Source organism: Micromesistius poutassou (assembly GCF_964030765.1).
Source record: "Micromesistius poutassou genome assembly, chromosome: 6".
Classification (NCBI taxonomy): Eukaryota; Metazoa; Chordata; class Actinopteri; order Gadiformes; family Gadidae; genus Micromesistius; species Micromesistius poutassou.
The window spans coordinates 2,058,777-2,084,685 of NC_140276.1; the positions used below are offsets into that span (position 1 = coordinate 2,058,777).

Sequence of the window (25,909 nt, forward strand, 5' to 3'; positions counted from 1 at the left end):
TTAGTTAAAGAGGATTGTATTTTAAATGGGAGTTTCGAATCAATTGAACATGTTATCTGTCCGTTTTTCTCTGAATCAGAATCTTTTACATTGATTACAGCTATGGTGGTCCCAGTAGGGGCGTCTTCTGATACAGGGCTAGAGAATGACATCACATTAATTACTGGAGCGTTATCATTGACATCAATCACCTCAATGATTATGTTGCTTGCGTCATTCAGTCCACCTTGATCTTTTGCTCCAACTCTTATTTCATATTTTCTGTCCTTCTCAAAGTCAATTTTACCAGTTACTGATATTTTACCAGAAAAATTGTCAATATCAAATAAGTCACCTAAACCCCCTTTTAGGTTTGTAAAATAGTAAGTCACCAAAGCATTGGAACCAGTGTCAGCATCTGAAGCATTCACAGTGGTAATATAGGTCCCAATGGGTGCATTCTCTATTACCGTAGCCCTGTACACAGACTGGTTAAACACGGGAGCATTATCATTGGCATCTAAAACAGTGATGTCTATATTTACTGTACCCGATCTCTGCGGATTTCCACCGTCAACAGCGATCAGCTTTAATGAAAGACGAGGATTGATCTCTCTGTCTAAAGATTTCTGAAGAATCATTTCCACAAACTTGCGTCCATCGGCGTTGGAATGTTGTTTGAGAACGAAATTTTCATTCATGGTCAACATATAATTTTGCAAACAGTTTGGCCCTACATCAGGATCCTCTGCACTTTCTAAATTAAAACGAGAACCTACTGTAGCCGACTCGCTTATTTCCAGATCTATCTTTACATTTTTAAATGAGGGTGGATGATCATTAATATCCAGTATTTCGATTATCACACGATGCAGTTCGATTGGATTTTCTAAGATGATTTCGAAGCTAAAGCTACAAGGTGTAACGTCGCCACAGAGCTGCTCTCGGTCCATCCTCTCATTCACGACTAGAATCCCTTTGTCTGTCCTCAGATCGGCGTATTGAGGGCTTTCTCCCGTCAAGATTCTTGCTCGGCCTGAACGAAGCCTTTTCAGATCCAACCCTAAATCCTGCGCAACGTTGCCGATAAGAGACCCCTTTTTCATCTCCTCCGGAATAGAATACCGGATCTGGCAACTGGCAATGTTCAGAAAAATCAAGAAATATAGAAAAATGATCCATATTTGACTCCGACACGAACAGCAACCTTGCCATCCATTGTGGCGTAACGCCATTTTCAAAAGGAAATAATCCTCGACGAAACTCACAATGATATTCACAGAATAAGAAAAGGACGAACCAAAGTTCCGGCAAAATAAAGTATGCTCTCAATTGGATATAAATTCCATTTAAACAACAACACGAGTTTCTAAGCGAAAGGGCCTCCGTCAAGCTCCACCCTGAATGCGTCGTTGTGGTTCAGTTCTCCTCTCTATCGCAGTTAAAGGGATGGGAAGATCCAACTAGCGTCTACTGAACACACACAATTGTTTCACTGACCAACAGCGTCCCTTAGAGTTCACAGACGGAATGTCAAGAGCAGGCCCACATATAAAACATTCGTTCGTATGACCTAATTTCATTCCTGATGCCTGGACGTAGAGTGCACATTCCAAAGTCCTCCTAAGAGGCATAACAAAATCCTTAGACATGTTTAAATGTATTGTTTGGAAATAAGAAACGTGTATCATTGCTAATGAAACGTAATCTATCGGAGAGTTGAAGTTAGTCGTATAAATGTTTGATTGATTTTGAGTCAATGCAGCATTGTGATATTACAATTTCACACACACACACACACACACACACACACACACACACACACACACACACACACACACACACACACACACACACACACACACACACACACACACACACACACACACACACACACACGCGCGCACACACACACACACACACACACACACACACACACACACACTGTTCAAAGAATAAAGATCTACATAGAATATGAATATTTGTCTCAACAAAACAGCAAGCACAACAGCAATGCAGATAAACAGATAGATGGATCAATTTCGGATGACCTATAGTAGTGCAACATAGTAGTAGTTAACCTTCCTTCTCTCATCTTTAGGGCAGCTGTCCCTCTCCGTGGTTCTGAAAATATGTAATGAGCTACAAATCAAAATTAATGTACAACCACATCTGATAGAACTCACCTCTAGTGGAGAGTCTGGTTCGTCCAGGATGCTCTTTTCACTTTGTATTCGCTGCATGGTGCCTGTAGAACTGGGGTCCATTATCAGAACGTTCTGACTACCAGCATTGCCAAACTTAGAGTCACTCTTTCTGGAGTCAGTGGTCCTGCACACCTCGTAATTGTACACATGCTGCAGAGTCCCTGTCCCCCCCAAAGTGTCTGAGTAACGTGGTGGATAATATGGAATCACCGGGAGATTGGAATGATACAGGATACGAGACTGTCTCCATCTGTAGATTTTCACTGATATGATGACCACTAAACATGTGATGAAGAGAAAGGAAACCACAGCCAAAGCCAAGACCAAGTAAAAAGTCAGGTTGTCATTGTACTCCTTGTCGTGTGTAAAGTCAGTGAACTCCGAGAGTACTTCAGGGAAGCTGTCCGCCACCGCCACGTTAACAATGACTGTAGCTGAACGAGAGGGCTGTCCGTTGTCCTCCACTATAACAGTCAGTCTTTGTTTCACAGCATCTTTATCAGTGACTTGGCGGATAGTTCTTATTTCTCCATTCTGTAAGCCCACTTCAAACAGCGCCCTGTCTGTGGCTTTCTGTAGTTTATAGGAGAGCCAGGCATTCTGTCCAGAGTCCACATCAACAGCCACCACTTTAGTGACCAGATAGCCCACATCTGCTGAACGAGGCACCATTTCAGCCACCAGAGAACCACCAGTCTGGACTGGATACAGAACCTGAGGGGCGTTGTCGTTCTGGTCCTGGATCAGTATTTTCACACTCACGTTACTACTGAGGGGAGGAGAGCCTCCATCTTGTGCTTTGATCACAAATGCCATCCATTTGATTTGTTCATAATCAAAGGAACGTACTGTGCTTATTTCTCCACTTTCTCTATTCACAGACATGTAACCAGAAACTGGGGATCCGTCCACCACAGAGTCCTCCAACATATACGTTACACGGGCATTTTGATTTTCGTCACGGTCCTCTGCTTTAACCGTGAGCACAGGAACCCCGGGATAATTATTCTCCGCAACAAACGCGATATAAACGTCTTCTGAAAAAACGGGATGATTGTCGTTGACGTCGGAGACTTTTACGTGAAACGTTTTCTTACTTGAAAGGGGCGGAGACCCCATATCTGTGGCAATCACTGTGAGATTATAATCAGACGCCGTTTCACGGTCTAGTATAGCATCGCTGACTAAAGTATAGTAGTTTCTCAAATTTGACCTTATCTTGAAAGGTGCTCTTTCCTCTATTGTGCAAGTTATCTGACCATTGTTACCCGAATCCAAGTCTTTAACGTTGATAATACCGATTGTTGTGCCCGGTGGTGAGTCTTCTGATACGGGACTAGTAAATGACATGATGCTTATGGTGGGCGCGTTATCATTTACGTCGACTACCTCGATTATGACCTTACTGGAATCGCTTAATCCTCCCTGGTCCTTGGCGTCAATACGGAGCTCATATTTTCTATCTCGTTCAAAATCCAAAGGACCAGAAACCGATAGCACTCCCGAGTGTTGATCTATGGTCAATAGATTAGCCACATTGCTCTTCATATTTGAAAGGGAATATGTGATTTGTCTATATGATTCACTATCTGCGTCAGTGGCGTTCACAGTAATAACATAGGTGCCGTTCGGCGCGTTCTCCATCACTGCAGCTGTATATACCGACTGATTAAACACCGGAGCGTTATCGTTTGCGTCTAAAACGATGATATTTATGTTGACTGTACCGGATCTCTGCGGCTTTCCACCATCCACTGCTATTAGCTTTAATGACAAGCGGGGTTCGACTTCTCTGTCTAATGATTTCCTGAGCACCATTTCAACATATTTTCCTCCGTCGGAATTGGCATGCTGTTTCAAATCGAAATTATCGTTTGCAGTTAAAACATAGTTTTGCAGACCGTTAATTCCAACATCAGGATCTTCTGCACTGTCCAGCACAAATCGTGCACCACGGTTCGCTGACTCGCTTATTTCCAACTCAATTGCTCCTCTCTTGAACGTAGGAGAATGGTCGTTCACATCCAACACTTCAATTGTTACATGGTGCAGTTCCATTGGATTTTCTAAAATAATTTCGAAACTGAAGCTACAGGGTGTGATGTCGCCACAAAGCAACTCTCGATCTATTCTCTCGTTCACAACCAAAACCCCTTTGTCTGTTTTCAGCTCCGCATATTTAATACTCTCCCCGGTAACGATCCGGGCCTGACCAGAACGCAGCCTTTTCAAATCCAATCCAAGATCCTGTGATATGTTGCTGATTAGAGAACCTTTCTTCATCTCTTCTGGGACTGAGTATCTGATTTGACCGGAGACCGTATTCAAGAAATTAAGAAGCAGTAAAACAAATATCCATGTGGGTCCGCCGTATAAACGCCATTTTTTGCAGTTAAACGCCATGTCTTCCATCGAACCACTCCACCGCAAAACCTCCAAAATCAATGACCCACAATGGGCAGAATTTAACGTTTAAATATCCGTTCGTATTATGTTATCTAGTTGCTCCTCAATGTATGCTTATCCATCGTATGTCACCCCTTTTGTGTCAAGAACGTTCTCCTCTATATCTCAAACGCTACGTGGAAGGATGACTCTGAACCTATTTATTGTTCAACAGCGTCCCTTAGAGTCAAGACACGTGAACAGCAAAGAAAAAGAAAAGACCGCTTCAATTAAATGATAGACAAAATACAGTCAAATAGCCAAGGATTCTGTTCTTTTTTAACCAAATATATTACAAAAACGATTGCCTACATCAAAACATCAAACCCTGAACGACAAAGTTTCTTTAATCTACCTTATCTAAACTGTCCACACTTGTTTAGGCACAATATATATATTTAAATTAATTAAACTTGCAACAAGTTATATTCATTAAAAATAAATAAAAATACCCTATCTGTATCCAACTTTATTTTAGCATTTCTCTGCTGTAACCTTACAAAAAAAAGAACACAAGGTTTGCAATCTCTAATAATTGAATAACCCCCCCTCACTCACACACACACACACACACACACACACACACACACACACACACACTCCAATTAACACATTAATTAAATACCTAAATAGTTCATCCAAGATACTCAGATGTGACATGACCAGTGAAATTACAAATCAAAAGGCAGTTGAGAGAAAGAGGATAGAATGGTGTGCAGCAAAACTGCGCCACTGCGGAGCTGTCCACCAGGGATGGGGCTGAAATGTCAACATACTCTTTATAGAGTTTTTAAAGTCAAGCTTTAAGCCTCTCTACATGCTAATCCATTGAGAGCGGTATCTCGTTTTGGGATACCAGTCAATTGGAATCATATGAAATAGGCACATGCCTAAGCGAGCATAAACAGAAGGGAAAGGCAAACTTCATGACACTTAATAATGCAGACATTATATTAGGGTGACTAACCTCTAGTGGAGAGTCTGGTTCATCCAGGATGCTCTTCTCACTCTGTATTCGTTGCATGGTCCCTGTAGAACTGGGGTCCATTATCAGAACGTTTTGACTACCAGCGTTGCCAAACTTACAGTCACTCTTTCTGGAGTCAGTGGTCCTGCATACCTCGTAATTGTACACATGCTGCAGAGTCCCTGTCCCCCCCAAAGTGTCAGAGTAACGTGGTGGATAATATGGAATCACCGGGAGATTGGAATGATACAGGATACGAGACTGTCTCCATCTGTAGATTTTCACTGATATGATCACCACTAAACACGTGATGAATAGAAAGGAAACTACAGCCAAAGCCAAGACTAAGTAAAAAGTCAGGTTGTCATTGTACTCCTTGTCGTGCGTAAAGTCAGTGAACTCCGAGAGCACTTCAGGGAAGCTGTCCGCCACCGCCACGTTAACAATGACTGTAGCTGAACGAGAGGGCTGTCCGTTGTCCTCCACTATAACAGTCAGTCTTTGTTTCACAGCATCTTTATCAGTGACTTGGCGGATAGTTCTTATTTCTCCATTCTGTAAGCCCACTTCAAACAGAGCCCTGTCTGTGGCCTTCTGTAGTTTATAGGAGAGCCAGGCATTCTGTCCAGAGTCCACATCAACAGCCACCACTTTAGTGACCAGATAGCCCACATCTACTGAACGAGGAACCATTTCAGCCACCAGAGAACCCCCAGTCTGGACTGGATACAGAACCTGAGGGGCGTTGTCATTCTGGTCCTGGATCAGTATTTTCACACTCACGTTACTACTGAGGGGAGGAGAGCCTCCATCCTGTGCTTTAACAACTAGTTGCAATGCTTTAATTTGTTCATAATCAAAAGAGCGCGCTGCATACAGAACCCCAGTTTCAGAGTTGATAGAAACATGAGTAGAGGCTGGACTACCACTGACCTGTGTGTCCTCCAGAAGATACGACACTCTGGCATTTTGATTCCAGTCAACGTCTCGAGCACTGACGGTGAATATGGACACCCCTGGCTCATTGTTCTCTACAAGATGAGCTAAATAGCTATTTTTAGAGAATATTGGTGCATTGTCGTTCACATCAGAAATAACAAGCCTTAAATTTGATGCGCTAGATAAGGGAGGAGAGCCTGAATCTGTTGCGGTGATGGTTATGTTGTATTCTGATGTTGTTTCACGGTCAAAAACTACATCTGAGAGCAGGTTGTAATAATTAGTTAAAGAGGATTGTATTTTAAATGGGAGATTTGAATCAATTGAACATGTTATCTGTCCGTTTTTCTCTGAATCAGAATCTTTTACATTGATTACAGCTATGGTGGTCCCAGTAGGGGCGTCTTCTGATACAGGGCTAGAGAATGACATCACATTAATTACTGGAGCGTTATCATTGACATCAATCACCTCAATGATTATGTTGCTTGCGTCATTCAGTCCACCTTGATCTTTTGCTCCAACTCTTATTTCATATTTTCTGTCCTTCTCAAAGTCAATTTTACCAGTTACTGATATTTTACCAGAAAAATTGTCAATATTAAATAAGTCACCTAAACCCCCTTTTAGGTTTGTAAAATAGTAAGTCACCAAAGCATTGGAACCAGTGTCAGCATCTGAAGCATTCACAGTGGTAATATAGGTCCCAATGGGTGCATTCTCTACCACTGTAGCCCCGTACACGGACTGGTTAAACACGGGAGCATTATCATTAACATCTAAAACAGTGATGTCTATATGTACTGTACCCGATCTCTGCGGATTTCCACCGTCAACAGCGATCAGCTTTAATGAAAGACGAGGATTGATCTCTCTGTCTAACGATTTCTGAAGAATCATTTCAACAAACTTGCGTCCATCGGCGTTGGAATGTTGTTTGAGAACGAAATTTTCGTTCATGGTCAACATATAATTTTGCAAACAGTTTGGCCCTACATCAGGATCCTCTGCACTTTCTAAATTAAAACGAGAACCTACTGTAGCCGACTCGCTTATTTCCAGATCTATCTTTACATTTTTAAATGAGGGTGGATGATCATTAATATCCAGTATTTCGATTATCACACGATGCAGTTCGATTGGATTTTCTAAGATGATTTCGAAGCTAAAGCTACAAGGTGTAACGTCGCCACAGAGCTGCTCTCGGTCCATCCTCTCATTCACGACTAGAATCCCTTTGTCTGTCTTCAGATCGGCGTATTGAGGGCTTTCTCCCGTCAAGATTCTTGCTCGGCCTGAACGAAGCCTTTTCAGATCCAACCCTAAATCCTGCGCAACGTTGCCGATAAGAGACCCCTTTTTCATCTCCTCCGGAATAGAATACCGGATCTGGCAACTGGCAATGTTCAGAAAAATCAAGAAATATAGAAAAATGATCCATATTTGACTCCGACACGAACAGCAACCTTTCCATCCATTGTGGCGTAACGCCATTTTCAAAAGGAAACAATCCTTGCCGAAACTTACAATGATATTCACAGAATGAGAAAAGGACAAACCAAAGCTCCGGCAAAATAAAGCACGCTCTCAATTCGATTTAAATTCCATTTAAACAACAAGACGAGTTTCTAAGCGAAAGGGCCTCCGTCAAGCTCCACCCTGAATGCGTTGTTGCGTCTCAGTTCTCCTCTATATCGCAGTGAGAGGGATGGCAAGCTCCAACTAGCAGCTACTGAACACACTATATATTTTCACTGACCAACAGCGTCCCTTAGAGTTCACAGACGGAATGTCAATACTGTTTTAGAGCAGGCCCACATATAAAACATTCGTTCGTATGACCTAATTTCATTCCTGATGCCTGGACGTAGAGTGCACATTCAAAAGTCCTCCTCATGTTTAAATGTATTGTTTGGAAATAAGAAATGTGTATCATTGCTAATGAAACGTAATCGGAGAGTTGAAGTTAGTCGTATAAATGTTTGATTGATTTTGAGTCAATGCAGCATTGTGATATTCCAATTTCACACACACACACACACACACACACACACACACACACACACACACACACACACACACACACACACACACACACACACACACAGTTCAAAGAATAAAGATCTACATAGAATATGAATATTTGTCTCAACAAAACAGCAAGCACAACAGCAATGCAGATAAACAGATAGATGGATCAATTTCGGATGACCTATAGTAGTGCAACATAGTAGTAGTTAACCTTCCTGCTCTCATCTTTAGGGCAGCTGTCCCTCTCCGTGGTTCTGAAAATATGTAATGAGCTACAAATCAAAATTAATGTACAACCACATCTGATAGAACTCACCTCCAGTGGAGAGTCTGGTTCATCCAGGATGCTCTTTTCACTCTGTATTCGCTGCATGGTGCCTGTAGAACTGGGGTCCATTATCAGAACGTTCTGACTAATAGCGTTGCCGAACTTACAGTCACTCTTTCTGGAGTCAGTGGTCCTGCACACCTCATAATTGTACACGTGCTGGAGAGTCCCTGTCCCCCCCAAAGTGTCAGAGTAACGTGGTGGATAATATGGAATCACAGGGAGATTGGAATGATACAGGATACGAGACTGTCTCCATCTGTAGATTTTCACTGATATGATCACCACTAAACACGTGATGAAGAGAAAGGAAACTACAGCCAGAGCCAAGACTAAGTAAAAAGTCAGGTTGTCATTGTACTCCTTGTCGTGCGTAAAGTCAGTGAACTCCGAGAGCACTTCAGGGAAGCTGTCCGCCACCGCCACGTTAACAATGACTGTAGCTGAACGAGAGGGCTGTCCGTTGTCCTCCACTATAACAGTCAGTCTTTGTTTCACAGCATCTTTATCAGTGACTTGGCGGATAGTTCTTATTTCTCCATTCTGTAATCCCACTTCAAACAGTGCCCTGTCCGTGGCTTTCTGTAGTTTATAGGAGAGCCAGGCATTCTGTCCAGAGTCCACATCAACAGCCACCACTTTAGTGACCAGATAACCCACATCTACTGAACGAGGAACCATTTCAGCAACCAGAGAACCCCCAGTCTGGACTGGATACAGAACCTGAGGAGCGTTGTCGTTCTGGTCCTGGATCAGTATTTTCACACTCACGTTACTACTGAGGGGAGGAGAGCCTCCATCTTGTGCTTTGACAACTAAATCAAGTTGTTTAATTTGTTCATAATCAAAAGACCTGACAGCATGTAATATTCCGGTCTCAGAGTTTATTGATAAATAGCTAGAGACTGGGCTACCACCTACTTCATCCTCTGCTAGGAGATAGGAAATCATTGCATTTTGATTGCTGTCAATGTCTCGTGCGCTAACTGTAAATATAGATACCCCAGGAGAATTGTTCTCCATGATATATGAGTGAAACGTAGGTTCATCGAAAAGGGGGGCATTATCGTTCACATCAGTAAGCTTTAGGTGCAAATGTATTGAACTTGACAGGGGAGGCGAGCCCGAATCTGTAGCAGATACTGTAATGTTATATTCTGGCGTTTTTTCTCTGTCAAAATCCGTATCTGAAATCAACGTGTAGTAATTAGTCAACGACGATTTAATCTTAAACGCAAAGCCGTTATCAATGGTACACGTTATTTTTCCGTTCTTTTGCGAGTCAGCATCTTTGACATTTATCACAGCAATTGTCGATCCTATTGGGGCATTCTCAGGCATGGAGCTAGAGAAAGACATAACGGTAATAACTGGCGCATTATCATTAATATCAACGATATCTACAATTATTTTAACGAGGTCCGACAAACCGCCCTGATCTTTAGCCTCGACACGCATTTCATATTTCGTGTCTTTTTCATAATCTATTCGTCCAGCCACGGTTATCTTGCCAGACACCTTGTCAATGTCGAATATGTTCGCAACGTTATCTTTCAAATTAGAAAATGCGTAAGTCACTAATCCATTAGATCCACTGTCTGCATCTGTGGCATTTACAATAGTAATGTATGTACCTATTTGTGCGCTCTCTAATACTGTTGCTCTGTAAACGGATTGGTTAAAAATAGGGGCATTGTCATTTACGTCTAAAACGTTGATATCAATATTCACTGTACCAGATCTCTGAGGAGTCCCACCGTCCATCGCTATTAACTTCAATGACAGACGTGGTTGCGCTTCTCTGTCTAATAGTTTCTGTAAAATCATTTCGGCGAACTTTGTACCATCAGGGTTGTCGTGCTGTTTAATAACAAAATTGTCGGTGGAGCTCAGCACATATTGTTGCAATCCATTAACTCCGACGTCCGGATCATCCGCGCTTTCTAAGACAAAACGTGAGCCTATGACGGCGGATTCGCTGATTTCCATTTTAATGTGGTTATTTTTAAAATGAGGCGCGTGGTCATTTACATCCACGATTTCCACAGTTATTCGATGTAACTCGATTGGATTCTCTAGAATAATCTCAAAACTGAAGCTACATGGTGTGATGTCCCCACACAGTTGTTCTCGATCGATCCTCTCATTTACGGCGAGAACCCCTTTGTCCGTCTTCAGCTCCGTGTACTGAAAGCCTTTCTCGGTCACAATGCGAGCTCGGCCAGAACGGAGCCTGACTAGATCCAGACCCAAATCTTGCGCTACGTTTCCAATAAAAGATCCCTTCTTCATCTCCTCTGGAACTGAATAACGAATCTGACTACTGGCCAAATGGCAAAAGAAAAGCAGGAAAACAAATATAATTTTCGATGGAAAAAAACGCCATTTTAAACGTTGCGTAGAAGCACTGGAATCCATGTCCTATCCGAAACAGCTGGTATATTGTAACGAAATCCACAAAAAAAAACCTTCTGCGAGATTGATAGCGGTAAATGTACGAATCAAACACAATATCCTTGTACACAAGTAAACCTTACATAGGTCTAGTCGAGCCGCAGTCGCTCCCCTTCTACCATAGAGCCAGGGAAAGATGTAGCCCACTCCCTTTAACACAGAGCAGAATCGGTTTCCCTAACCAACAGCGTCCCTTAGAGTCTGAAACGTAGCATTATCTGACAAGATGTAAACGGACAGCATTCTTCAAACAGCTCCATGAGCCAATCTCTGATGTTAAAATATAAGTAGAATTTCCAAATTAAACAAAAATTAAATTACATGTGTGGATAGTGAAACATACTTCATTTACATAATATATTAGTTGAATTTGGTGCAATAGGCATATTTAAACTAATAGTAGCTTCAAAATGTAACTTTTAACCTAGTAAAATATTTACAAAATGAATAGTAATAATATTGTAATAAAATATTTGTATATTGACAACCTAACACAGGCCTGTTCTTGAATAATCCAAAAATAATTTTGACCCTTAACCATTCCTAATTATGTCATTATTGTGTCATCTCAGACAATGTCAACTTTGCACATAAAAATTCTATAACTGCCAATGACACTCAATGACAACAGTCATGAACATTAATAAAGACTCCCCCGGGTTCATAACAGGTGTGATGTCATTGATATGACGGTGTCATGTCAGTCTTTTACACACTCCTTTAATTAAAGTGTTTCCAAAATGTTTTTTTTAATTACATTGAGAGTTATCTAAATATAAAAAATACATCAATTGCGAAGATGATTTTTTCAACAACTCACCTCCAGTGGAGAGTCTGGTTCATCCAGGATGCTCTTTTCACTCTGTATTCGCTGCATGGTCCCTGTAGAACTGGGGTCCATTATCAGAACGTTCTGACTACCAGCGTTGCCGAACTTACAGTCACTCTTTCTGGAGTCAGTGGTCCTGCACACCTCGTAATTGTACACGTGCTGGAGAGTCCCTGTCCCCCCCAAAGTGTCAGAGTAACGTGGTGGATAATATGGAATCACCGGGAGATTGGAATGATACAGGATACGAGACTGTCTCCATCTGTAGATTTTCACTGATATGATCACCACTAAACACGTGATGAAGAGAAAGGAAACTACAGCCAAAGCCAAGACTAAGTAAAAAGTCAGGTTGTCATTGTACTCCTTGTCGTGTGTAAAGTCAGTGAACTCCGAGAGCACTTCAGGGAAGCTGTCCGCCACCGCCACATTAACAATGACTGTAGCTGAACGAGAGGGCTGTCCGTTGTCCTCCACTATAACAGTCAGTCTTTGTTTCACAGCATCTTTATCAGTGACTTGGCGGATAGTTCTGATTTCTCCATTCTGTAAGCCCACTTCAAACAGCGCCCTGTCTGTGGCTTTCTGCAGTTTATAGGAGAGCCAGGCATTCTGTCCAGAGTCCACATCAACAGCCACCACTTTAGTGACCAGATAGCCCACGTCTGCTGAACGAGGCACCATTTCAGCCACCAGAGAACCACCAGTCTGGACTGGATACAGAACCTGAGGGGCGTTGTCGTTCTGGTCCTGGATCAGTATTTTCACACTCACGTTACTACTGAGGGGAGGAGAGCCTCCATCTTGTGCTTTAACAAGAAACTGAAAATCTTTAATCTGCTCGTAGTCAAATGAGCGTACAGAATACAGGACCCCAGTTTCAGAGTTGATAGATACATAAGTAGAGATAGGAGTACCACCATAACGAGTGTCTTCTAAGAAATAGGATATTCTAGCATTTTGATTCCAGTCGGAATCCATTGCACTTAGAGTGAATATCGACAAACCAGGAGAGTTATTCTCTGCGATAATGGCGTTGTAGCTTTGGTGAGCAAACTCTGGTGCGTTGTCATTTACATCAGATAGAGTTAGTCTCAGTGTCATTAAGGAAGATTGGCGAGGTGACCCTGAATCTGTAGCTGTTATGGTGATGTTGTATTCTGGGGAAATCTCTCGGTCAAAATTGGAATCAGACACTAAACTGAAATAATCTGTCAACGATGACAGGATTTTAAATGGAAGCTTAGCATCAATAGTACATGTTAAGTGTCCGTTTCTCTCTGAATCTGAATCCTTCACATTGATAATAGCAATTGTGGTCCCTGGAGGGGAATCCTCTGACACAGGGTTGGAAAATGACATGATATTAATAACGGGTGCATTATCATTAATGTCAAAAACCTCAATAATAACCTTACTGGTATCCGTTAAGCCACCCTGGTCCCTCGCCTCAACTCTTACCTCAAACTTTTTGTCCTTCTCAAAATCGATATTTCCAGAAACAGATAAAACCCCCGTCTTCTCATCTATCACGAAAGTATTAGCTATATTTTCCTTGACTTGGGCGAAACCATAGGTTATCATACCATTGGAGACACTGTCTGCGTCAGTGGCATTTAAAGTAACAACCCGGGTGCCCAATAACGCGTTTTCTATCACTGTTGCGGTGTATACTGATTGGTTAAACACTGGGGCGTTATCGTTGTGGTCTAGCACAGTGATATGTATATTGACTGTACCTGATCTCTGAGGAGTTCCACCGTCTACTGCGACTAGCTTTAAAGACATGTGTTTGTTTTTTTCTCTGTCTATTATTTTTTGAAGAATCATTTCAGCGTATCTACTACCATCCGTATTGGTTTGCTGTTTTAATGTAAAATGATCGCTAGGAGTCAGAACGTAATTCTGAAGTGTATTTATCCCGACATCCGAGTCCTCCGCATTCATCAGGGAAAATTTCGATCCAAGCGCAGCTGCCTCACTGATTTCTAAATTAATATCTTTAGCGGGGAAGACAGGTGACTGGTCATTTACGTCTAAAACTTCCACGATGATGCGATGTAATTCCATAGGGGTTTCCAGAATGATTTCGAAGCTGAAGCTGCACGGTGTGATTTCGCCGCAAAGCTGCTCTCGGTCTATTCTCTCGTTCACAACTAAAATCCCTTTGTCCGTCTTGAGCTCAACGTACTGGGGAGTTTCTCCGGTCAGGATGCGTGCTCGGCCTGAACGAAGCCTTTGTATATCCAAACCTAAATCTTGGCCGACATTACCAATAAGCGATCCTTTTTTCATCTCTTCGGGGATGGAGTACCGGAGTTGACAGTCTACCATATTAACGAGGTAAAGGAAGAAAATGAGCAGACCGAGTTTCCGTCGCAGTCCAAACCATGGTCGCCATAGTGCAGACGGTCGTCGGAGAGATACTCGACACATTGTTAAATCCACAATCCAGACAAAAAAATAAGGAATGTCCTCTGTTATATAATCCAAATGTTGTAGCCTAATCATAAAGAGCTCCGAAAGAAAAAACGCATATAGGCCTCGCGATTCTTCGCCGTGTTCCTTCTACCAAAACCGCTCCCTTCATGTCGATGCTCGATGTGCACAAGGGAAAAATACTGACTGACAATCTTGGAATAAAATCTTTGCCTGGTCAACAGCGTCACTTAGAGTTCAAACTGCATATCCGCTCAGAATTTCGAGACACACACACGCGAGCACGCGCACATGCACACAAACACACGCAAGAAGACGCGCACGAGCATGCACGCACATGACACAGGCTATTAAAATAACAACGTTACTTACTGCTCTATTATATGATACAATAATAAGCCAAGAGACGGCCCTTTTCCTTCCTTTAAAATGTCATTGATAGTAGCGTCTCAGCTAACACACACACACACACACACACACACACACACACACACACACACACACACACACACACACACACACACACACACACACACACACACACACACACAGCGCTGTCCATGGTGCTGAAAAAATACTGCTAAAAGCAGAACGCGCTGCGATATTACACACTTTTATTAAAGACAAATGTTTTTGATCAAATAACAATGTATACAATAACTAGTGCTATTTGATGATTTAAAAATATATATTAATTATAAAAGATTAATATTAAATAAAGAAATAATAATAATGATACTAATAATAGTAATAATAACGATAAATATATCATTCATACTTATGATAATAATTATGTATTATCAATGTTTTCATCATAATTATTATTCAGATTATTATAAAAGTAAACATTGCGGGGAGTCCACTCACCAGAGTCGACATCTGGGATCCTTCTGAGGACTCCTCCCTCATCCGAAGTGTGTAGGCACCCGCTTCATCAACCCTCACCAAGCTTTGACCCATAGGTTGTGTATATTTAATGTCACCCTTTTTGGAGTCATTGTCATCTCATAATTGTACACGTGCTGGAGAGTCCCTGTCCCCAAAGTGTCAGAGTAACGTGGTGGATAACATGGAATCACCGGGAGATTGGAATGATACAGGATACGAGACTGTCTCCATCTGTAGATTTTCACTGATATGATCACCACTAAACACGTGATGAAGAGAAAGGAAACTACAGCCAAAGCCAAGACTAAGTAAAAAGTCAGGTTGTCATTGTACTCCTTGTCATGCGTAAAGTCAGTGAACTCCGAGAGCACTTCAGGGAAGCTGTCCGCCACCGCCACGTTAACAATGACTGTAGCTGAACGAGAGGGCTGTCCGTTGTCCTCCACTATAACAGTCAGTCTTTGTTTCACAGCATCTTTATCAGTGACTTGGCGGATAGTTCTTATTTCTCCATTTTGTAAGCCCACTTCAAACAGCGCCCTGTCTGTGGCTTTCTGTAGTTTATAGGAGAGCCAGGCATTCTGTCCAGAGTCCACATCAACAGCCACCACTTTAGTGACCAGATAGCCCACATCTGCTGAACGAGGCACCATTTCAGCCACCAGAGAACCACCAGTCTGGACTGGACACAGAACCTGAGGGGCGTTGTCTTTCTGGTCCTGGACCATTATAACAACAGTAAAAGTTATACTTGAGCCCTAATTAGTATCTTAAACCCTTAAAGTTATTCATAATCGTGTGAACATACAGAGTGAATCAATAATTAAATATTTTGAAAGAGGGTATATATATACATAGATATTGGGAGTTAGGAGTTATTCTCCATTATAAGCGCTGTATACACATTCAGACTAAAAACGGATGATATGTCATCCGATATGTCAAGTGACAAGCAACATGACAGTTTTTCTCGTCAATAATGTGGTGAGAGTATTGTTGCACACGTCATGGAATCCTTTTCTCGATCAAGCTTTTCATCAGTCACCAATGTGTAGTCATTTCTCAGTATTGTTTTAATTGCGAACGGAAGGTTGGTGCCTATGATTAAACGCACTTGTCCATTTCCGCCCAAGGCATTTACACTCATCGATGCCACAACTGTTCCATGTGGCGAATCCTCAGGCTCATTTTCCTGAGAAAGGAGTCATACTTATGGTCGGACATATCGCAATATTTATTTGACTCGCCCCGGATAATCCACCCTGTTCTTAGGCTTGTAGGTTCACGTCGTAACTTTGCTTTGCCTCATAGTCGATTTCTCCAGTTATATAGATCTAACCAAGATTAATCAGAAGCGAGTACAGTTGATGTTACAGTACCCTCTGGGGCATTTTATAATACAGAGGCTTTGCAGAGGTGTATAGGTAGGTGTATTTTTGTTTGCGTCTATAATGAATTTATTTATCTTTATAGTTCCAGACCTTTGTGGCTCGCCACCGTCAATGGCCATCAGTTTAAATTCATGTTTGTTCCGTTTAGGATTAACTCCATCGGATTGACTGCCCTGCAACAAGGAAGCAAACAAAATGTTTGCTTCCTTGAAGATTGAGGATTTTTTGGCGCACACCTTCTACCATACCATTCTTTCGTTGACAATGAGATGGCCTTTGTTCTGATTCAACATAAAGTATTGGTTATTTCCATTGATAACAAGGTGCTCCTGACCACAGACCAACCCTCTTCATATATAATTCTAGATCTTTTGCCAAATCACCAACAAACCCTTTCTCATTTCCTCTGTTATAGAATAAAGTGTTTGTCCCATCATCGTATCAAGTGAGAACGGAAGAAAACTGTCCAACTCCATGATAGGCCTATGATCTGGCAAAAGCATAAAGCCATGATTTATATCTAGAAAAAAAGAAAATCTATCTGAAAAACGAGGTGTATATCCACAGAATAAGTCTTTAATAGTATTTTTTTTCTTTAAAGTAATAAAAAAAAGTAAAGAAATTATATCCATACGACAACCTTAATGTACTGTTACATCTAGCTTCACATGTAGGGTATGTGTGCATCCTTGTTTAATTTATGACCAATGAACATCAGCTGTGTTCTGGATGGATGTAGTGGTCTCCTTAGGCAACAGCACCACCGAGTGTGATTGTGTATAACCTACAACTGCGCATTTGCTGTCAGAGAGTGAGGCAGAGGGAGAGCGGCAGAGAGAGAGAGAGAGGGTGGGAGAGGGAGGGGGTGGGCAGGAGGGGGGAGAGAAAAAGAGAGGAAGAGACGCAGAGAGAGAGAGAGGGTGGGAAGGGGGAGAGAGGGGGGGAGAGAGAAAAAGAGGAAGAGACGCAGAGAGAGAGAGAGGGTGGGAGGGGGTGGGTAGGAGGGGGGAGAGAGAGAGAGAGAGAGAGAGAGAGAGAGAGAGAGAGAGAGAGAGAGAGAGAGAGAGAGAGAGAGAGAGAGAGAGAGAGAAAGAAAAAGAGAGAAGGGATGCGTGGCGCCAAGTGATATTTGTACAGCAATCCCAATAACCACCAGCCAGGCAGACATAATCTCTTATATTTATTCATAATCCAGGTGAAGGACATTCAGATCCTCAGTAGGGTCCACTACCACATCAAAACAGCACCATTACAAAGGCTGATTAAGTAGGTCACAGTTGTGCGTTTAACATGCGCACACGCACACACGCACACGCACACGCACGCACACACACACACACACACACACACACACACACACACAAAGCTGGTACATCATTAAAATGGATGTTGCTGAAAAGCATGACATTCTCCACATCAGGACTGCATTATTCAGTTGGTTGCAACTCATCTACAGGCAGGTTTATGATTATGCAGTGAACTGCTTCAGAGGAGACAGACAGTCCATGTCAATATAAGCAATGGAGCTTCCAGATTCATGAATCATTTTGGCACCTATTACAACACCTTTAATGCAATCATGCATTAACCATGTGGACTTCTGGTCATCAATAAAACATGAACAGTGTGTATTGATTTCTCTCATATAAAAATAAAAATAAAAACATCACAAATTGTATAATTTCCAGGAAACAAGGGATTACAAAAAAGACAAAAAAGAGCAGGAAAAAAGTAGAGATACAGCTATTGTACTAGAAATAAATCAATTCCATTTGAAAAAAACAAATCAAATAAGTCATCAGGTGGTGTTGGTGAGAGCGTGTGGTCTAAACACAGGTAAGGCTTTAGAAGTTGGTACAGTGAAACTGTCTTACCTGACAGGGGAGAATGGATGGAGCGCCAGCGGTGTGCAGTGGAAAGGAAGGAGAAAAAAGATTGTTTAAGTATAGTATTCAAACCATAGTGCAATGCTACACATGAATAGCCAATGCATTGCAAAACATCTAACATGACATCTAAAATACATCAATCATCTGGAAAGAGCAGCTTAGCCAGCAGGCCCCTGTAATATTCTGTAATAACACGAAGGCAAAGGGTTAATAAGAGAAAACACCACATTAGTATTATGTGTGAAATGTGTTGCATGTATTCATTTATTGCCAACCGAAGCCTTTCCACTCCCACAAATAAATAATGTTGTCGCCCAGATTTGGCAAACCAAAATAAATATCTGCAGTAGTGTGGACTGACACACTGAATGATGCTTATGATTCATCCGTCTTTCTCCTCTCCTCATGCGGACCATGGCTGAGCCTGTAGCTATACTAGGCGCACATGGATTCACACACAAGTTATTCTGATACGATAACACCCCTTCATCATTGCAACAATGCTATCAGGCAAACGCTCGGGTGTACTGCTTTCTAAAGTAAGTAAAGATAATGAAATTAATCGGATGAATGTGATTCTTTGTTGTCTGTTTAATTATTTGGCCTCAGAGAACATTAGATAAGGTTAAGAGGTTGAGTAGGATCCAATATTTTATTTATGGATAGAGAAAGCAGTGTCTTTTTTCTCTATTTTTTTTTATTGGTGAATAAGGTCTACATATATTCATGTAGTAAAGATCCTCTGGACATAATAAATAAAACTATGTTTCAGTCAGCCTGGATGATTAGAACTCTCCTTTATTAAGCTACACATTATGCAAAGTTCCCTTGTATTTACTGAGAGGCGACAGATATGGAAACCTGTGCTAGAATGACAATGCCAACACATGAATACCATTTTGGTTTGAGTTGAATATTAACATGTTCATGTTAAAGGGCTGAATCATCTCAGCAGGCTGTGTCAAATGATTTTATTTTGATAATCTGGTAAATCCCACCTTGGAAGGCATCCCATTGCTTACATTTGACCTATTAAATAGTGCAGAGTTATGAGGCATCCATGAGGCGTTTGAGGAGGTTTGAGTGCACTTTGGGAACAGGGGGAAATGACGGATGGTATACAAAGATGGAAAAGGATGGGATGGAAAAGCAAATTAGTAGATATGATTTTACTGTTATGTATTTTAACACGAGAACATAGCTCTAAACGTAAATGCCACTTTCTCCATTCCATTATGAACAGAAATTACAACACACAAACAGGAGAGGAATCAACCCTTCACTGGATCTGTTCCATTATGGTGTAAAGAAAGTTTTCAAAGTAAGACATTAAGATATCCTACTCATGCAGAGCTCAGCGAGTTCTTCAGGGATACAAAAGGATCATAGAGGAGAACAACAAACATATTTGATAGCTTTTTTTTGACAGCTTTTCTGCAACATGTGGTAATATCACATGATTTTAATGAACATGTAACATATTCCTTTTATTGATTTGAGGTTAAGTACAAATTATGAGGCCTGGGAACATGTTTAGGGCTCCACTCAGGCTCCCAAATAGCAGGAATGCACCACAACTGGCCTCACCTTCAGACTAGAAGCCCTGTCTACACTGACACACCTTAGGGCAGGGTTTTTCAACCTTGGGGTCCCGACCCCATGTGGGGTCGCCTGGAATTTAAATGGGGTTGACTGAAATGTAAGTTAGGTGTTCTTTAGGTACGCTGTGCTTCTCGCCTCCTGCGTGTGAGGGTCTACATTAGAGCTAATTATTATTTAATCCAAACTATCATCCTTCAAACAGGTTCCACCCCGGCATAAGACTATGTAGCTAGGCAGGAGACAGTAGGTGGAAGGGAAAACGGGCCGACTGAGATGGTGCATGTGCCTACGCCTGCCGATCTTGCAATACATGACCGCAACACTTAAAAGAAGGAGAAGAGGAGAAGGAGGAGGAGGTTTCTCAATGCAATGGTCAAATACAGTTGAAGGTTCTCGCTGGCATCGGATTCAACTCTGAAATCCGCTGTTTTAACACTGGTATCCCATCGCCAACTGGGCTGACTGTGGCAATAGATGAGAGGGACTCAAAGCTGTTGATCTTTACTAAAACCACTACCGTCTGTTTTGGTCTAGCTAGCTGTAGTCCAAGAAGTTCTAACTGTGCCAGTGTGTACGCCTACTGTTAACAGTTTATGCTGCATGGCACCGACAATGCATGGTGACCTGATTCAGAATGGACAGCGACCACCTTGGTGACCATGTGACCTTTTGGGGCTTCTATAGGAACCATGTATTCTGCACCTGGAACGACCACCTGGACAAATGCACAGTTGTGAGATAATTGGTGCATTGTTGTTATGATCTGCGATGAACAAGTGCCCGGTAAAAGTACTGGAGACAGATGGACAGCCCCGTCTTGAGCACGCATGCACGCACGCATGCACGCACGCATGCACGCATGCACGCAGAAGGATGTTTGCCCCGCATTTCAATTCGCTCCAAGCCAATATGGCTGGTTCCATATTTTGCCTATTTAGTGTCTCTTTGGACCGCTCTTGCCAAGCCAGTTTCCTTGTATGTGCAAATAGACATGTATTTTATGACAAGTTAAACAATTCTGATTCTGATAGAAACAAACTTCCACAGCTGGATTAGAGGAGGGGGCTCTGTCACGCTTACCTCAGGCGATCCCTCAGAGTCAAAAAAAAAGTTTTGGAGACATATAATGCATACATGCAATGTGTGCTATTAGCTGACATTGAGAAATGTCCAGGTCTACTAAACTAAATAACATTCAACAGAGGCTATAAAGCATGTTATGAATCACATCTGACAGAGGAGTTATCCTTCCAAGTGGTCAAAAAGTTCCTATAGGGGACAGTGATGCTAATATACTATTACTTTACATTCTCACACTTGAATAGATTTAGTTTACAACAGGTTCAGCACCATGGACATGGACCTATATGACACTCTCATCCTTCTACATTATGCCTCAGCCATGTGTCTTTGGAGAAGGGAAGTAACTGGAGAACCCTTGAGCGAACACACAAAACACCATTTAGGATGCATGCTAGGAATACGACACGTAATTGCACCAGAAATTCATAGCGTTTCCCTCTATCACCATGATGTCGACCTCACATCATGAAACACAGAGGTGATGGAGGTAGAGAGATGAAAAAGAAAAATGGATTGGGTGACCAAAAAGTGCAGTAAATGTAATTTCATGATGTCAGAGAGATGTTCTGCATGAGAAAAACACATTTAAATAAATATGTATCCCCTCGTAGAGAACCGTCCTAAACACAGAAGAGTGGAATACTTTAGAATACTCTTTAATACCATCAAACCTCTACTCCTGGTTGTTAGATCTCTACTACTAGCTATGAAGGCACGATAACAAGCTCAAATTAACCTCAGGTCATAGGTCTGCACAATGCACGGCCCTATAGCTTTTAATATATGAGCTACCTTTTTCAACCAGCTGGATAGAAATATAGATACAACGCAGATAGAACAAGATGAAGTAACATGAAGTATTGTCCATTACAACTATATGCCATTAGAACATACTCAAAAATAAAAAAAACATCGGGTACATTTCACTTCAACCGAGCCACAATGTGGTTAACAACATAGACAATAAGCTCAATGTTATGCTTGGGGAATCAAACCATGTGAAACGAACTTCCGCAGCTACATTAGAGTAGGGGTCCCTGTCACGCTTACCTCAGGCGATCCCTCAGAGTCACCAAATATCTCAGCAAAGTCTGTTGGACTTTTTCTCAGGGTCTGGTCGGCAGGCAGCGTGTTGTCATTGTAAGACGTGGCAAACTTAAAGTCGCTGGTTCTAGAGCCCGTGGTTAAGTAGCCGTCATAGTTGTAGGCGCTGCGTAGGGTGGCCATGCCGTCCACCTCGGCGTAATGAGGGGGCAGATAAGCGCTGGGGATAGCGACGGCTCCATCAAACAACAGTCTGGGCTTTCTGCTGCGACAGAACCTCACACTCAGGATGAGAACCAGGAAGGTCAGGAAAAAGGTGGAGACGCACACCAGCGCAATAATCAGATAAAATGTCACTTTAGAATCACTCTCCTCTGTGTGATGGTTGAACTCCGCCACTTCTGCCAAGTCATCAGAAATAAGGAAATACACAACACATGTGGCGGAGAGCGGTGTCGGCCCGTTATCTTTCACAGAGACAACAAGGTTCTGTTTCATGCTGTCGCTTTCTGAAATGTCCCTCTGGGTCCTGATCTCTCCACTGTGGAGACCGATAGTAAAGAGTCCCGGGTCAGTGGACTGAATGATACGATAGGACAACCAGGCGTTCTGTCCAGCGTCTCCGTCCACTGCAATCACCTTGGAGACTAGAGAACCTCCATGTGTCACCTTGGGGACCAGCTCGGTCTTAAAAGCATTTCCTTCAGCCGTGGGGTAAAGGATCTGAGGAGTGTTGTCATTCACATCCGTTATGTAGACACTGACCGTCACGTTGCTGCTGAGCGGAGGAGAACCGTTGTCTCTAGCCATCACCTGGAATTTAAAGCTCCTGAAAAGTTCATAATCTAAAGACTTCAAGGTGTGGATGACCCCTGTATCTCCGTTTACAGACACGTACAGGGACACCGGGGAACTGTTGACTTCACTGGGTAAAATAGAATACACCACGGTGCCATTTTGTCTCCAGTCTGGGTCTCTAGCGGACACTGAACACAGAGTCGAGCCTGGTTGGATGTTTTCAGCAACATAGGCGCTGTAGGACGCTTCATCAAACAGAGGTGGGTTGTCGTTCACATCTGCTACTGTTAGCTGAATGATTTTAGAGGAGGACAAAGGGGGAGATCCCTCGTCTGTAGCCATAATGGTGATGTTATAATCAGACACTAGTTCACGGTCCAGCTCACTTGTGGTTACCAATGAGTAGTAGTTCTTAATCGATGGAACAAGTTTAAAGGGGAGGTTGAGCTGGATGGAGCATCGGACCTGTTTATTCTTCTCAGAGTCTCTGTCCTGCACGTTAATTATCGCTACCTCGGTTCCTTGTGGTACGTTCTCTAATATGGGGAACGTGAGGGACTTAAGATGTATTACGGGGGCGTTGTCATTCATGTCCATAACATTAATCTTTACTTTCGTGTAGGACGATAGTCCCAAACCATCTTTTGCTTTGACGCGTAGTTCAAAAGACTTGTCTATTTCGAAGTCGATGCCCCCAATTACTATTACATCGCCAGTTTTGCGGTCAATACGAAATCTATTTTTCACGTCGTCTGGAACGCGTCCGAAGTCGTACGACACCTCTCCATTTATCCCATCATCCGCATCCGTCGCGTGTACAGTAACCACAACAGTATCTAAAGGACCGTTTTCCTGAACACTGGCTTCATAAACCGCCTGGCTAAACGCTGGGGCGTTATCATTTGCATCCAGTACAGTCACGTGTATCCCTACTGTACCAGATTTAGGTGGAGAACCCCCATCCATAGCAGTTAAGATCAAATTAATTTCCTCTTGATTTTCACGATCAAGCTCTTTGTCAAGAACGAGTTCGACCGTGTTTCCATCAACCGACAATTTAAAATGTTCATTTTCTCTTAAAATGTACCGCTGGACTGAGTTCTGCCCGACATCTGCATCCTGGGCCTCCTCTATCAGAAAGCGGGCTCCTCTTATAGCAGATTCAAGAATCTCTATTTCGACCAGATCTTCGTTGAATAACGGAGAGTTATCGTTGACATCTTGAACGTGAAGACTAATACGATGGAGCTCCATCGGGCTCTCCAGTACTAGTTCGTGTTTCATGACGCACGAAGCCTTGTCGCCACAAAGAGCCTCTCTGTCAATCCTCTCAGAAACAATCAAATCTCCGGTGCTCAGGTTTATATCACAATAGCGCTCAGAGTTATCCTCTGTGTCAATGCGTGCCTTTCTTAAAGCGAGTTTGCTCGTCTCCAGCCCAATATCCTTGACAATATTTCCAATTACAGATCCACGCTTTATTTCCTCTGGAAGAGAATAGCTTACGTCCCCATTCACGGAATGAATCCAGAAAACAAAGAAAGCCAGAATGCCCGTCCATGAAATACTCCTCGTCCTTATCAACGCCATTACAACGCGTGGGTTAGAAAACGTCCCGGTCAGATTCACATCAATGCAGCGTCTAAAGCTAAACGTGTTGTAGTATTAGCATCTACTGAAATACCAGTACGGTTGTAGCATAGAGCATACTGGTCTGAAAGACGACGAAGAGGAACCTTTGTACTCTCCTTCACCTAGTGGGTGGAGGGAATATTACGTTCTCCATAACTTGCTACATAGCGACACCTTGAGTTTAAAGAGAAACATTTAATTTCCTGCTACAGATAAAAAGCGTGCAGCCATATTTGAAAATCTATGTTAAAGGTTTTGCTTTCCACGAATTGTGAACCGACCTAATGCCAATTGCAGCAATGAATTGAGTCTTGACTACTGTAGTGACATTGGAAATAAAATATGCCATCTTTTCCCCCCATGTTAACAAAACCTACAATTAATATAGAACTGAGTAGAAGAGATTTGATTCAGTCCAGACGAGCTCAGGGTTATCAGGAGGGCACTCTGATGTATTGCTGACTTAACGAACCTAATTCAGAATGTTTTTTTACCGGAGTTAAAACTATGTGGGAATATTTATTAACTTGTATTATAGATTAACAACAACAAGATCACCCTTGAAAAACATTAACAGTAAAACACTAGCCAGTAAAGGTGTTCTAAAATGATCAACAATCGACTAATAATGAATGAGCACATTCTTATTTGGGTAATAATGCATTATCAGAAATAAAACATCACATTGATAGATTATTAACTTATTTGAAACTACTATTAAGTTTTGTAGAACTGCAATGATCACCTATGGAATCTATTCTCTCTGACATCTATAGTATTCAATTCATCAATATATGTATTCATTGAACCAAAGGAACATGGTTAGAGGGGTACTTGCATAATTCTCCACACATAATAATCAGGAAAATATCCTTGTGGGATTAAATAATTCTAGAAAATGTTATCAAACATAACTGCGATCAGAAATTCTGACATGTAACGTGACAAAGTTACAAATCCTACA

General features: G+C 42.1%; 1 protein-coding gene across 2 annotated transcripts in view; it reads right to left on the reverse strand.

Moving 5' to 3' along the window:
- Nucleotides 1–25,909, reverse strand: part of LOC311345371 (protocadherin gamma-A11-like) — a 196,440-nt gene that overhangs the window by 153,888 nt on the left and 16,643 nt on the right. Inside the window, exon 1 of one of the 2 annotated variants that reach the window (XM_084469750.1) lies at nucleotides 22,522–25,029. The exons of the other annotated variant lie outside the window; for it this stretch is intronic. Coding sequence (XP_084325876.1) covers nucleotides 22,522–24,903 — 2,382 coding nt within the window. The 5' untranslated portion in view covers nucleotides 24,904–25,029. Of the gene's footprint in view, nucleotides 1–22,521; nucleotides 25,030–25,909 lie in introns of those variants that run through there. 2 annotated transcript variants of the gene reach the window in all.